The sequence below is a fragment of the Cyanistes caeruleus genome, unplaced genomic scaffold (assembly GCF_971803275.1).
Source record: "Cyanistes caeruleus unplaced genomic scaffold, bCyaCae1.hap1.1 HAP1_SCAFFOLD_65, whole genome shotgun sequence".
Lineage (NCBI taxonomy): Eukaryota > Metazoa > Chordata > Aves > Passeriformes > Paridae > Cyanistes > Cyanistes caeruleus.
The window spans coordinates 4482052-4494870 of NW_028255884.1; the positions used below are offsets into that span (position 1 = coordinate 4482052).

The following is a 12819-nucleotide window of genomic DNA, read 5'->3' on the forward strand; positions in this document are numbered from 1 at the left end:
AAATGGTCTGGGGGTTTCAGGGGTGGGGGTCCCAAATGGGTCTGGGGTCCCCACCCTGAGGAATTTTGGGATTCCAAAAGAATGTAGGGCCACACCCCAAAGGAATTTGGGGATTTTTGGGATTCCAGAAGGATTTAGGGCCCCACCCCAAGGATTTATGGGATTTTTGGGGTGCCCACTGGCCGAGAAGGGCACAAAGGCCTCATTGCACTGGAACTGACCCTGCTCATCTAGGATGTTCCCAGGGTCAAATTTTGAGGATTTTTGAAGGATTTAGGGTTGTATAGGACTGAGCTCAGCAGGGGGTAAATGTCTGTGTCCTGTGGGGTCAGGTGTGTGGCCAGAAGTGTCATTTGGGGTCAGGTGTGGGGTCAGAGGAGTCCTTTAGAGTAATTTGGGGTTATTTGTGGTGATTTGGGTTCATTGGTGTCATTTGGGGTTACTAGGGTGTAAGAGACAGTCTGAAGTTTCCCTCATCTGCCTTACAACCATCACAAGAACAGAGACCAAGACCCTGAAGACCCCAAGGGAATTTGTGCAGGGGTTCTGGCGTGGTTGAGGTGGAAGCTTGCCAGGTGATGGTTTGCAGGTGTGCTTGTTGTGCTGTCAAGGTACACTGCCTTCATTCCTGCTGCTGAGCAGGGACTTGTAAGGAGCGGCCTGTTCTGTACCTTACACCTGCTTCCCAGAGCAAGGGGTCTCATCACAATAGCCTGGGAATTTCCCCACCTCTTGGCCAGCTGCCCCTCGCTTTGAAACAGACTGTAAAAGTGACTTTTCCAAGTTACTTTCTTCGAGAGAGATCTCCCCATGGAAGAAGACAGCGGTGACCCCGACTCGACTGTTGGTAACTATAACCACCTCTTTTCTCTCTTTACATTGGCTCTTTACCCCTCTCTCTCTCTCTCTCTCTCTCTCTCTCTCTCTCTCTCTCCCTCCCCCTCTCATCTATCGCACAACCCATGTTGCTGGCACTAAAATAAAGGTGCATTATTGCTGTTGTGATTTAAACTGAAATCCCCTGGTGTCCTTTTTGCACTCTGAGATCAAACGAACCTCTCACGACTCCCACTTGTGTTAGGGGATCGTGACACTCGGCAGCGGGGTGACCCAAGGTGCGGCTTAGAGCAAATGCTCCACGGCACAAGGATATTGGTAGGCACATGGTGGAGACAAGGATGAGGAGGAGACCTCCAGTATGGGTTCCAAAGGCTTTTACTCCACTGGAGGGCCCAGGGACTGAAGACTGAGAACACAACTGTGTGTGGGGGTTTTTATATGGGGGAGGCCAGAGGGAGGGTACAAAATTTTAACCAATAGGAAGAAGCTGTGGGAGGAGTGGAAGGTTCCATTCAACAATACAATAGGGGAAACAAGGGGAGCAGAGTGGGTCACATGGGCCAATGGGGCATTGGAGATCAGGGGATTTCCAGAGGGGTGGCTCAGGTAGGAGGCTGGCCTAAGGGAAGACTGACAAATGGGTGTAATGACAGATGGGGAACATTCGAAAACAAGGGGTGGGCTTGAGGCAGGATTGATAGGTGGGTAGGAGGATACAAACTAGGAGCAAACCAATGACTTAGGGGAATAATGGGAGAAACCACTCAAACAAAACACACCACAACAATAGAACTGTTAACCATTACAGGAGGTGGCATCTTCAGGAGGCAACGGATGTGAGTGAGCCCTTGCCACATCGACACTGATTGTTCTATGTGGAAAGGGACACTGAGAACTTGCCTCCAGCATTCTCCATGGATCTCAAACTGCCATGTGCCAGGGCTTCCAGATAATCCATGTTCTGATCTCAATCTAGAAGGGAGCACAGATCAGAACCCTTTCCATGGTGCCCCCAGCAGAGCTGCGTCCGCCTTTGTCCGGCAGGAAAAGGGATGCAGGAAAAGCGGGCAGGTGCCACCCTGCTCTATTTGTGTGCCAGGCCTGAGCTTCAACTGTTTCAGGTTTCTTAGCTAATTTCTTCCTGGCTCCTCTTTAACATGAGCAAAAGAATAGCATCGCACAGTCCAGTTTGGCAAATAAGGCTTGTGAACAACTGAGTGCTTCCACTAAATTAAAAACCCAATGTGCTTGAAAGCCAACCTTCTGTTCACTCAGGCCTTCTCACCTTTGTAGATTGGGTGAGTTTATAATGCAGGTATGTGGGTTTTAGGAGTATGTGGGTTTTTATCTGTGATAGAGACGAGGAAGTGTTGAACTCGTTCCAATGAGCTGCCAAAAGCAGTGACTTTAGTCTCTCTTTGGCTGGGGAGTAGCACTTGCCTTGTTGAACGCCGGCAGCAGCACAAGCAGGACTCCTCCAGCAGCAGGGACATGCCACGAGCCAGGAGCGGACCATGGCACCAGAGGGGACTGTGGCACCAGAGAGGACCGTGGCACCAGAGGGGACCGTGGCACCAGAGGGGACCGTGGCACCAGAGGGGACCGTGGCACCAGAGGGGACCGTGGCACCAGCCATGCCCAAGGTCTGAACAGGGTGGCAAAGTCAGGTGGTGCTACCCGGCTGCATGAACAGCCCAGGCAAGGCCTGGTGAGGAGCCAGGTCTGGGGGCCATCCAAGGAGTCCTGTCAAGAGCAAATGGTTCTAATATTCTCTCTGGGACAAAAAAGGAGCAGTCTTTAGGGTGAACTCGTGCTAATAAATATTTGCTCACATATGGTGGGGTTTCTCTGTAAATGGGCTTTGATGGGAAATTTCTGACCACATTTAGTTTTACTCTTTAAGTCGAGCACCTGAGTAGCTTTGTTAAGGAATGGAGAATTGTTTGTAGCTCAGTATTTTCTCAGGAGGAGCCTTACATTTTAGCACAGGAGAAAGGTAAGGCAAAGTTTAAAAGCTTTCCCCTCCTGAAGTGACACACTTTCTGAGGAGTCTGTGAGGAGAATTCCCCTCAGCCACTGCCAGGGCTGTTTGCCTCCTCTGCAGGCTCAGGATTCTGGGAGTTCCACGAGCCTCAGCTCCCACAGTATTTTCCTCTGAATATTTATTGTTTCGCAGTACACAGAGAGAATATTTTGTGCTAGATTCTCCTCTGGGTTTTGAGGTGAATCTCAGTAATTCTGTTGATTTTCCTGTCCAGACGAACTTTTGGTAGATAGGAAGGAAAAGGGAAGAAGTACCATGGAAAATCAATTGCTCAAAATCTGAGAGGCTCAACCACAGTAAAAATGAAGTCTAAATTGAGGAATTTTTTTTTTTTTTTCCCTTGCTAGGTGGGGTAAAACATGAAGTGTTAATAAAGTTCTTTGAAAAGATTCAGCAAGCACCTAGCTATATGAAAATCAAAAGAGTGAAGGATGAGACGAGGCATGGGAAGAATCTTCAGCCCTTCCCTGTTGAAAGTAAAACAGTAGGAAAACTGCCTCTGGCTGTTACCCACAGGTAACGTGTTATCTGTAGCCAAGAGCAGATGGCCCAAGCTGTTGGTGGCCCAAGCCCTGCCGTGGCTGGCCCACTTTCAGTCCTAGCTGGACCAGGGTGGCCGGCTCGGGAGGGGAGGAGGTGGGGGGATCTCAGGGGGCTTCTGCTTCACAGCTGGGCTGGGGGGCCGTGGGGGAGGCACGGAGTGCTGGTGTTCTGCTTTCTGGAACGATTCCTCCTTCTGAGGCCATGTCTGAGAGCTGTCAAACCGGACAGTCTTTGGGCTCCCTGGGGGCGAGGGAGAGTCGCGCCTTCTTGGCCGGGAAGCTGGAGCTGCAGCAGGGCGACTGTGGAGAGAAGAGGTGGCTGAGGCCCCCAGCTGCTGCTGGCACACAGAGACCCTCCTGCACAGCAGGGCCCAGAGCTGCCAAGGCTCCCCAGCATGGCTGGAGCTGCTGGCACAGCTTGGCCCAGCTGGACAGCTGCCCCTCAAGGCCCTGGAGAGCAGGGGATGGCTCTGGGCAGGGTCCCTGGCCAGGAGCGGGCCCCAGAGCACCTCTGCCTTTCAAGGGCAATCTCGTCCCTGCTCTTTCTCCTGCCCACCTTGCTTTGCCTCTGCCCGCTGCTCCTGGGGCTGCTCTTGGCCAGGCAGCCTCAGTGGCAGCCAGCACTGGCTGCAGCCCCAGCGGGCTCCCCAGGACAAGGCCCAGCAATTAAGAGGCCAATGAAAGGTCTGGGCAGCAGCAGAACTCTCAGCAGAGTTATTTGGGCAGCCAAGGACTAGCCACAAGTCCACAGCAGCCTCATTGGGAATGTCTCCTGACTATGAGCAGCCTTTCAAGAAGCTGGAGGGTGGGGATGAACAACAACTTACCGTTTCTTGTCCTTCCACCACCGGAATCCAACATAGCAGAGAACCATGGAAAGGGGCACTGTGAACAGTGTCACTGCTGTGCCTATCATGCAGGACTTGCGCACATCCTGCGGGCAGAACACTCTTGGGGTGCTCGGTGCATTCTCAGCATTTATATTTGACTTGCCAAGCGCTTCTGTGGGAGCAATGGGCAGCGTGAGCCTGTGCTGTGCTCCACGGCTGAGCTGGCAACACGCTGGATATGGCCAGGACGTTCTCTGTTTCCTCCAGAGCTGGGGCCTGCAGGCACCTTGGCACGCCTTGGCACAGGCTGTGACACCCAACCAAGCCCAGAAGGCCGGGAGCAGAGCCCAGGGGCAGTGCAGCTGCTTGGGCAGTGGCTCCTTCCAGGGACACGGGCCAAACCCATCCCTGAGCAGCCACTGCCACCCCTGACCCTCCCTGCTCCGTGACAGCTCCCCCAGCCCAAGGGGACAGAGCCAGGCCCTGTCAGGGGCCAGTGCAGCCCCTGCCCAGTTGGGAGCCAGGGCTGGCTGTGGCCCTGGGCTCACAGCAGGGCTCCTGCTCAGGGCTGCTCCTGTGCCTTGGGCCTCTGGATGCTTAGGGCCAGCTCTGGGAGCAGCTGCAGTGGGATGGATGTTGGTGAACGAGTGCCTTTTCCTAGGGGCTGGGAATGAGCTCCAGAGGCCTGGAAGCTGCAGCACCTCCAGCTTTGGCTGCTGCTCACCCGTGCAAGGGCCAGCCATGGGGGAAGAGTTGCTGGCACACAGCCCGGCTGAGGGAGAGCCCAGCACAGCAATTACCTCCTGTGCCTGGGCCTGGCATCTCCTCCTTTCCTGCATCAGCAGCTGGCACAGAGACATTGCTTCCTCTAGCATATGTCATTGTCTGCACAGACATTTCCTCCAGCACTTGAGAAAGGAAAAGGGACAGCTGGATAAGATAGAACTGTTTGCCATTAGGGGAAGTGGCCTCTTCAGGAGGCAATACTTGTCAAATCATGGATAAGGACAGGGAAAACACCCAGGTTACTGAGGCTGGGCCAGGGCCCTCCCTCCTCCAAACAGTCCCTACACCTGATCTAGCCCAAGACCGGGAAATTGCAGGGGATCTCAGGTTGTTTATGACCCTTGCTGCACTTTGGGCTCCGTGTCAGCTGATGCCAAATGCCTTCCTGCAGAGGCTGGGGAGAAGCTGCAGCCAGGCCAGGCTGGGAAACAGCCCTGCAGGCCATGAAAACAGCAGAGGGGCAGTGAGGCTGACATGGATCCCTTCCTGCTGTGCCGGGCACAGTGTCCAGATGTGCAGAGAAAGCCCCCGGCTGCTGAGTCTCAGGAGAAGGCTGAGGGACATGGACCCACCACGGCGTCTCTCCAGATCACTCAGCATCTTGTCCAGAAGTTGGGATGCCTCCAGGGATTTCTTGTCTTCTGTGTCTTGGTTCTTCCATCTAGGAGGACCTTAATGGAAAGTAGTTCCATTTCTCCTTCAGGCCAGAGTGGCAGTGAGTGCACCTGGGTGACTGCTGCCCTCCAAGGCACTCCCTCCTCTCCACCTTCCACTCAGGAGCAGGGGCAGGGGGACCACGTGCCTGCAGTGGCCTCACACTGGGATGGAAGGAGTCCCTTGCATGGCAGTCAGGGGAGAAAGGACTCCCTGGAGCTGCCAGCAGCTCTGAACTGAGCCCCAGGCAGGGCCAGGGCTTGGCAGCAGCAGCCAGAACAGCTCAGGCTCCCTGGGGCCAGAAAGGAGCCACACAAGGCACAGCCCTGGGGCACAGCCCTGGGCCTGGCCCTTCCCTCTCTGCTCTTCTCTGTGGCTGCACAGAGCACACGGAAGGTGACACTGGCATTAAACATGGGAAGAGGATTGACAGCTAAATGCTCCTTCCTCCCACTGACAGCAATGCTGTGGGATCACTCAGGGCTCCAGAAGGGAGCAGGGCGAGGTTTCCAGAATCCATCAACCTTCAGACTCTCAAGGGAAATGGCACGTGAGTGAGTTCTTGCCACCTTGACACTGATTGTTCTGTGCAGAAAGGGACATTGAAAACTTGCCTCCAACATTCTCCATGGATCTCAAACCATTATGTGCCAGGGCTTTCAGGTACTCCATGTCACGATCCCAATCTAGAAGGGAGCACAGATCAGAACCATTCCATGGTGTGCTGGAATCCCATATTGTTTTAGGGAACTGGGCACTGCAAGGTGAATGGGTAAGGCTGTGGGAGCCAGATGTCAGTGGACATGGCCAAAGCTGCAGAGTGGCCTGGGGAGCTCTGGGCTGGCTCTGGTCACTCTCCACCCTCTTTGCAGGCCCTGTGCAACATCCCTGGATGGGTGGCAGGACCTGCCCAGGGCCCCTGAGGCCTCTGTCCCTCCCACAGAGGAAACCCTCCCTAAAGCCCTGGGGAAAACCATCCCCAACACTTCCCAGGGAGAAGGGAGCACTGTCCTGGGAAAGGGGACTGAGGCTGCCGGCTCACCTGCTCGCCCTGCTCGCCACGGAGCAGCCTGGGCAGCCCTGTCAGGCAGGGCCACTGCCAGGAGGAGCAGGAGGAGGAGGCGCAGAGCAAAGGCCATGGTGCCTTGCCCACTGCCAGTCCTGCAGCTCTTGCTGCCACCACTGTCCTGACACCGCTGTCCCAATGTCAGCACCGCTGCTGCCGCCGCCGCTGCTGCCACAACAGTCGTGGTCAAGGACTGACTGCTCGGTCCTTGTGGTGCTGGGCAACCACGGGGCTCTGGGACCTCTGTGACCTCAGAGCCTGCTGTCACCTCAGCCTGCTGTCACCCCACAGGCTGCTGTGACCTCATGGCCAGGGTGGAATTGTGTGGGGAGTGGGATCTGCCTCCTTCACCAGGGACCTCATCCTGCCCAGCAGCTCTGTCCAAGGGCTATGACAGGGTCCCAGCCCAGCTGATCTCAGGCTGGGGGATGAAGGGATGGAGAGCAGCCCTGCTGAGAAGGACTTGTGGCTGCTGCAAGGTGAGTGGCTGGACATGAGCCAGCCATGTGCCCCCAAAGGAGGGTGCCCAGCATTGAAGGAGGTGATTCCACCACCCCTCTGCTCTGGTGCGAGCTCACCTGGAGTACTGCATCCACCTCTGGGTGCCCAGCACAGGAAGGACATGGTCCTGTTGGAGCTGGTCCAGAGGAGGGACAAAATGCTCTGAGGGCTGGAGCCCCTCTGCTTTGGAGACAGGCTGGGATAGCTGGGGGTGTTCAGCCTGGAAGGGAGAAGTCTCCACAGAAACCTGATTGCTACCTTTCAGTACTTTAAGGGGGCTTGTAAAATAGACAGGACAGAATTTTTAGTAGGGCCCATTGTGACAAGACTGAGGGAGAATGTTTTCAATCTATAAGATGGTAGATTCAGACTAGACATAAGAAAGACATTTTATACACTCTGGGTTTTGAAACCCTGGCACGGATTGCCCAGAGAGGTGGGCATCCATCCCTGCTGACATTCAAGCTCCTGCTCTGAGCAACCTGATCTAAAGGTGTCCCTGCTCTCTGCAGGGCACTGGACTAGATGGCCTTTAAATGTCCCTTCCAAGCCAAGCCATTCTATGTTCCTGTGCACCAGCAAAGCAGTGCTGGAATAATGCTGGGGTGATGATGCTGGCACCTGTGTTTTGGTAGTTGTGCCATTTAGCTGTTGGCCAGAAGAGGATTGATGGGCTGCACAGTGAAGTCTGCAGAGAACAGTGTGCTCAAGGAGAAACAGGAGAAGAACACGGCTTCCAGTTCAGATAAATGCCAGCATTTTGCTGCCCATTCCTTGTTAAGAAATAAAGGGATGTCCTGAAGATCCCTTCAATGTGGTTGCACCATTGGCTGTATCAGTACTTGTGTTCTGTAAAACAGGTGAGGTGTTACAACTTCTTGCCCCATTTATCACTGGATAAAATCCAAATACTGCATTGCTCCATGTTTACTTTCTTCCAAGTAAAGGCAGATTTTGTTCATTCTTGAGTGGGACATATACATCTGTTGACAAGCAAATTCTTCTTGCCATTCACACCATGTTGATTTGCTCTAATCTGATTGTAATTAGGATCTACCTCTCATTGTAATTAAGACTGATGGATTGTGAGGTGAAGTGTTGCATAATTTGCCCTCGAGAGAGTTTTTCTCTAATTCAATGATACATGAAGACAGGTGTAGCCTACCATACTTGTGGCATTAGTCTCTCACTCTGTCCTTTCCTCTCACCCAAGGGGAGGATCGAGGTCTGCAGGTCTCATCTGTGCACAGAAAGAGTTCATATCTCACCCAGACCTGCAGATGCTCATGATGGTTTCTGCCGGGCAGTGGCCGAAGCAGTCACGGTGATGGATTTCAGGCAGCGCTGGGGCTGTGCCAAGATCTCAGGGAGCCCAGCCAGAACAGTGGTGGCTGTTCTGCCCACATGGCTGGTCCCAGGCCCCCGCTCCCTTCAATCCCAGCTGCGGGCCGATGGCTTCCCCTCCCTGTGCCCGGCAGCCGCTGGGGCCGCGCGGGCCGTGGTGAAGGGGCCTGGCCCAGCCCAGAGCCGCTCCCGGGGCCTGGCGGAGCCCGGCTCGGTGCAGGCCAGGCTGGAGCAGGGCCGGCCTGACCAGCACCCAGTTAACTCTTCACTGCTGGAAACAACAGAGAGCTTTCCTGGGCTTGCCTGTCTTTAAAATGTGGATTTCACACAGGAGGATACAGCTTTTAAATGGTTTAGTAGGTTGTCAGTTTCTCAGAGCCAGCCAGCTATTGGTTTTGCTAAGCACTGAGGAAGATCTTAGAAGCCCCTTCCTAGAAAAATCATTTGCATGGGTGGCTTCTTCCCTCCTCACCAAGTATCAACTAATACAAAACCAGCACAGACACTCAGGGTGTAATAGGAAGCAATTTTGAAGCAATTGTTTTAAAGCAAAAGCAGTTATTGCACAGAGATTGATGTCACTCCCCCAGACCACTGGAGAGGGACAGTGACCCTGTCACCTCCCCCTGGCCAGCCCATTCCAATTCCCAATCAGCCTTTCTGGGAAGAACTCCTTCCTATTGTCCAGCCTAAACCTGCCCTGGTGCAGCTCAAGGCTGTGTCTCCTTGTCCTGCCCTCCAGCAGATCCCCACTCGCAGCCAGCTTGGTGTCATCTGCAATTTGTGAGCGCTGGACTCAACCCCCTCAGCCAGACCCTCAGTGAAGATATTAACCAGGCCTGGGCCCAGCACAGATCCCTGGGGACACCACCAGGGACTGGACACCAGCTGGATGCAGCACCATCCCCACCACTCTCTGGGCCTGGCCTCCAGCCAGTTCTGCAGCCAGCAAAGAGTGCTCCTGTCCAAGCCGTGGGCTGCAGCTTTTCCAGGGAATGCTGCGCCTCTCCGTGTCCAAGGCCTTGCTCAAGTCCAGCTCGACACATCCAGAGCCTTTCCCGCACCCACCAGGCGGGTCAGCTGGTTATAAAAGGAGATCAGGTTGGTCAGGCAGGACCTGCCCCTCCTAAAGCCACACTGGCTGGGTCTGAGCCCTGGGCCATCCTGGAGGTGCCGTGTGATGGCACTCAAGGGGATCTGTTCCAAAACCTCACCAGGCACCGAGCTCAGGCTGTCAGGCCTGCAGTTCCCCAGCGCCTCCTGCCAGCCCTTCTTGGGGATGGGCTCACACTGGCACCTCCAGTCCTCTGGGACCTCCCCAGTGAGCCAGGACTGATGAGGAGAAATGATGGAGAGCAGCTTGGGGAGCTCATCCACCAGCTCCCTCATCCCCCTAGCATGGATCCCGTCCCATCCCATCCACCTGTGAGCATCTGAGTGGCTCAGCAGGTCTCTGACTGCTTCCTCCTGGATTACAGGGGGCTGTTCTGCTCCCTGTCCCCATCTACCAGCTCAGGAGAACACTTGTCCTGAGGAAATCCTGTCCTAATGTTGAAAATTGAGGCAAAGAAGGAGTTAAGTACCTCAGCCTTTTCCTCATCTTTGGTAACCATATCCCCCCCAATAAGGAATGGATGTTGTCCATAGCCTTCCTTTTGCCATTAATGTATTTATAAAAACATATTTATTATCCTTCACAGAAGCAGCCATGTTAAGCTCTAATTGAGCTTTCACCTCTCTGCTTTTCTTTCTGCATGACCTAATGACATCCGTAAACATTTCCTGAGTTGCCTGCCCCTCTGTGCAAAGGTGATGCACTCTCATCTTTTCCCTGAGTTCCTCCAAAAGCTCCCTGCACACCCAGGTTGATCATTTTCCTCACCAGCTCATTTTTTGTCACGGAGGGACAGGCTGTTCCTGCTCCTTCAAGACTTTTTTCTTGAAGTGTGTCCATCCTTCCTGGAATCCTTTGTTTTAAAAGGCTCTTTCCCTTAGAAAAACTCAGTAGCTGATTTAGTACTCCCCAAATCTGCATCCTTAATCGGCTGAAGTCTGCTCTTCCTAAGTCCAGTGTAGGAGTTTTGTTGATGCCCCTCCTTCTTTCACAGAATATTTCAAAACTCGATGATTTCATGGCCACTGTACCCCAGGCAGCCTCCAACCTCCACATCCCCCAGCAGCTCTTCTCTGTCTGTGAACAGCAGGAGACACAGCTTTCCTTGGCAGTAGCAAGAGAAGGAAACCTCCCCAAAGTGCAGCTTGGCAGGTTCAGCCTGGAGGGGAGGAGAAAGAAAAGTCCCTGCCAGGGTAGAATTTTGGTGCAGGAGGTGTCCCAGCGTGAGACCGGACCATGCCATGGCTGAGTGTGCCAGGAGCCGGCAGTCAGTGGGGCCCAGGGATGCTCCAAGGGACTTGGAGTTTTGCTTCTGACTCCTTGAGCAGCACCTTCAACCTTCTCTCAGTGCCTGAGGGTGCTGGACTCAGCCCCAAATGCACCCTGGGGCTCATTAAAATACAGAAAGCCTTGGGGCTCTTTCTCTTCCTTCCATTGTCTTCAAGTCCAAGGCTTGTGCATCTGCTTGGAGTCAGTTTGGAGTTCTGTTGAGGAGGAAGATTTGAAAATCCACCACATTTTTTTTTTTTTTTAAATCAAGGGTGTATTTTTTTCTTTTCTAGTTGAGAGAAGAGGTGACAGAAGCATTCCCCAAGTGATCTTGATGCTGAATGTCTCCTTAGGAGGTCTGGTCACAGAGAAGAATGAGCCCCTTGTGGGCTGCCCCTGTTTGGACAACCTGCTCCTCACCCCGAGCCTCAGCATGTCTGACATCGCCCACCTGGGACTGACATCCCAAAACATTGAAAACATTTATCAACTTTTCTTTATCATTAAAATCTAATTAATTTATTAAAAAAATTATATTTTTTATTATAATATTATTCTGTATTTTTATAACCTAATTTTTATATTTATATGAAAGAATTTATACATTTTTAGCAAATAAAAACATTATTGGTCTTTGGTACTAAGTACCACAATCCCCTTCTTTAATTAATTGACCACTATTTCTCCCTCTTTATGCTAATTACACCTATTTTTAGTCCTTTGGTCATAAATTTTAAATTATTCTCAGACAGGGTAAAAGGAGCAAGTTTGGGGTCCATGGAGACTTTTCTGAGGAACATTTGGGGCAGTTTTGGGTCTGGGTAGGGAATTTAGAGACAACCTGGGGGTCTGGAGGGCACCTGGGAGAGCCGGGTGGGCACTTGGAGGGGCACTTGGGGATTCTGTGGGACAGTTCGGGGTCAGGGGGAGCACTTGGGGGTCCAGGGGGGCACTTGGAGGTCAGGGAGGGGAATCTGGGGGCCCTTCGGGGTCCCGGCGGGCACTTGGGGGGCTGTAACAGGGAATCTCTAAATCGCGGGGGATGATGGGAGTTGTAGGCGCCAGTATAATACGGTTTAATGGGGCCGCGGAGCATCACGGGAGTTGAAGGCACAGCTCCAATGGGTTCCGGTGGGACGCGGGGCATGACGGGAGATGAAGTCCCGGCTGGAATAGCGCTCTATGGGCGCCACGGAGCATGATGGGAGCTGTAGTCCCGGAAGTGGCTCCGAAGGCGCGTTCGGCGGTGTGGGGAAGCCCTTGGAGAAGACTTCTGCGTCCGAGTCGTGGGTGCAGGTGCTTGGGGCGAATGTACACGGCTCGGGAGCACTTGGGGGGAACCTGGGGAGCTGTAACCGGGCTCTTTAGGGCGCGGGGCACGGCAGGAGGTTTGGGCGCGGAACTGTGTTGTGGGATGATGGGAGATGAATTCCCAGGAGTGGCTGGAAGGGGAATCTGTGGGGTCGGGAGCATTCAGGGATCCAGGGACACTTTGGGGGGCCTCGAACGGGCGCTGAGGGGGCACTCGGGGATCCTGAAGGGTCTGGGGGACACATGGGACATATGAGGGGCGATCCTGGGGTTCTGGGGAGCGCAGGGCATATTCCCAGTTCCTGACAACCTGGTCTCAATTGCCCCCTGCAGGCTCCTACTGACTGCCAGTCTGATCCCAGTACAAACCAGTCCCTGCCAGTGCTGCCACTCCTGGGATCCCCCAGCCCTCTCTGTGTTCCCCCCTCCCACATCTCCCCAGAGGAGCCCCAAGGGCTGGCAGTCCCCAGCCAGGGTCCCCAGCCAGCCCCAGGTTGGATCTGCAGCCCCCAGTTTTC

At 53.9% G+C, this 12819-nt stretch overlaps 1 protein-coding gene across 2 annotated transcripts; it reads right to left on the bottom strand.

The window, feature by feature from the left end:
- Positions 1–1197: 1197 nt before the first annotated feature.
- On the bottom strand, positions 1198–6984 carry LOC147647253 (uncharacterized). Of its 2 annotated transcripts, XM_086872610.1 has the most exons (7): positions 6739–6984; positions 6311–6382; positions 5615–5713; positions 5057–5164; positions 4254–4428; positions 2426–3726; positions 1198–2370 (listed from the first exon to the last, which is right to left on the bottom strand). In XM_086872610.1, the coding sequence occupies exons 1-6, from the start codon at positions 6833–6835 to the stop codon at positions 3483–3485; spliced, it is 795 nt and encodes a 264-aa protein (XP_086728736.1). In that variant the 5' UTR covers positions 6836–6984; the 3' UTR covers positions 1198–2370; positions 2426–3482. The 2 variants fall into 2 exon arrangements, with proteins under 2 accessions (XP_086728736.1, XP_086728737.1); XM_086872611.1 differs by lacking the exon at positions 5615–5713 and having other exon boundaries at positions 6739–6957.
- Positions 6985–12819: the final 5835 nt, after the last annotated feature.

Coding starts and splice junctions, on each gene's coding strand:
- LOC147647253 (XM_086872610.1), bottom strand. CDS start 6,835: ATGGCCTTTGCTCTGCGCCTCCTCCTCCTGCTCCTCCTGGCAGTGGCC. Junction 5,714..6,310: donor ATCCATGGAGAATGTTGGAG/GCAAGTTTTCAA, acceptor CTTTCCATTAAG/GTCCTCCTAGATGGAAGAAC. Junction 3,727..4,253: donor TGGTGGAAGGACAAGAAACG/GTAAGTTGTTGT, acceptor TTCTCTCCACAG/TCGCCCTGCTGCAGCTCCAG.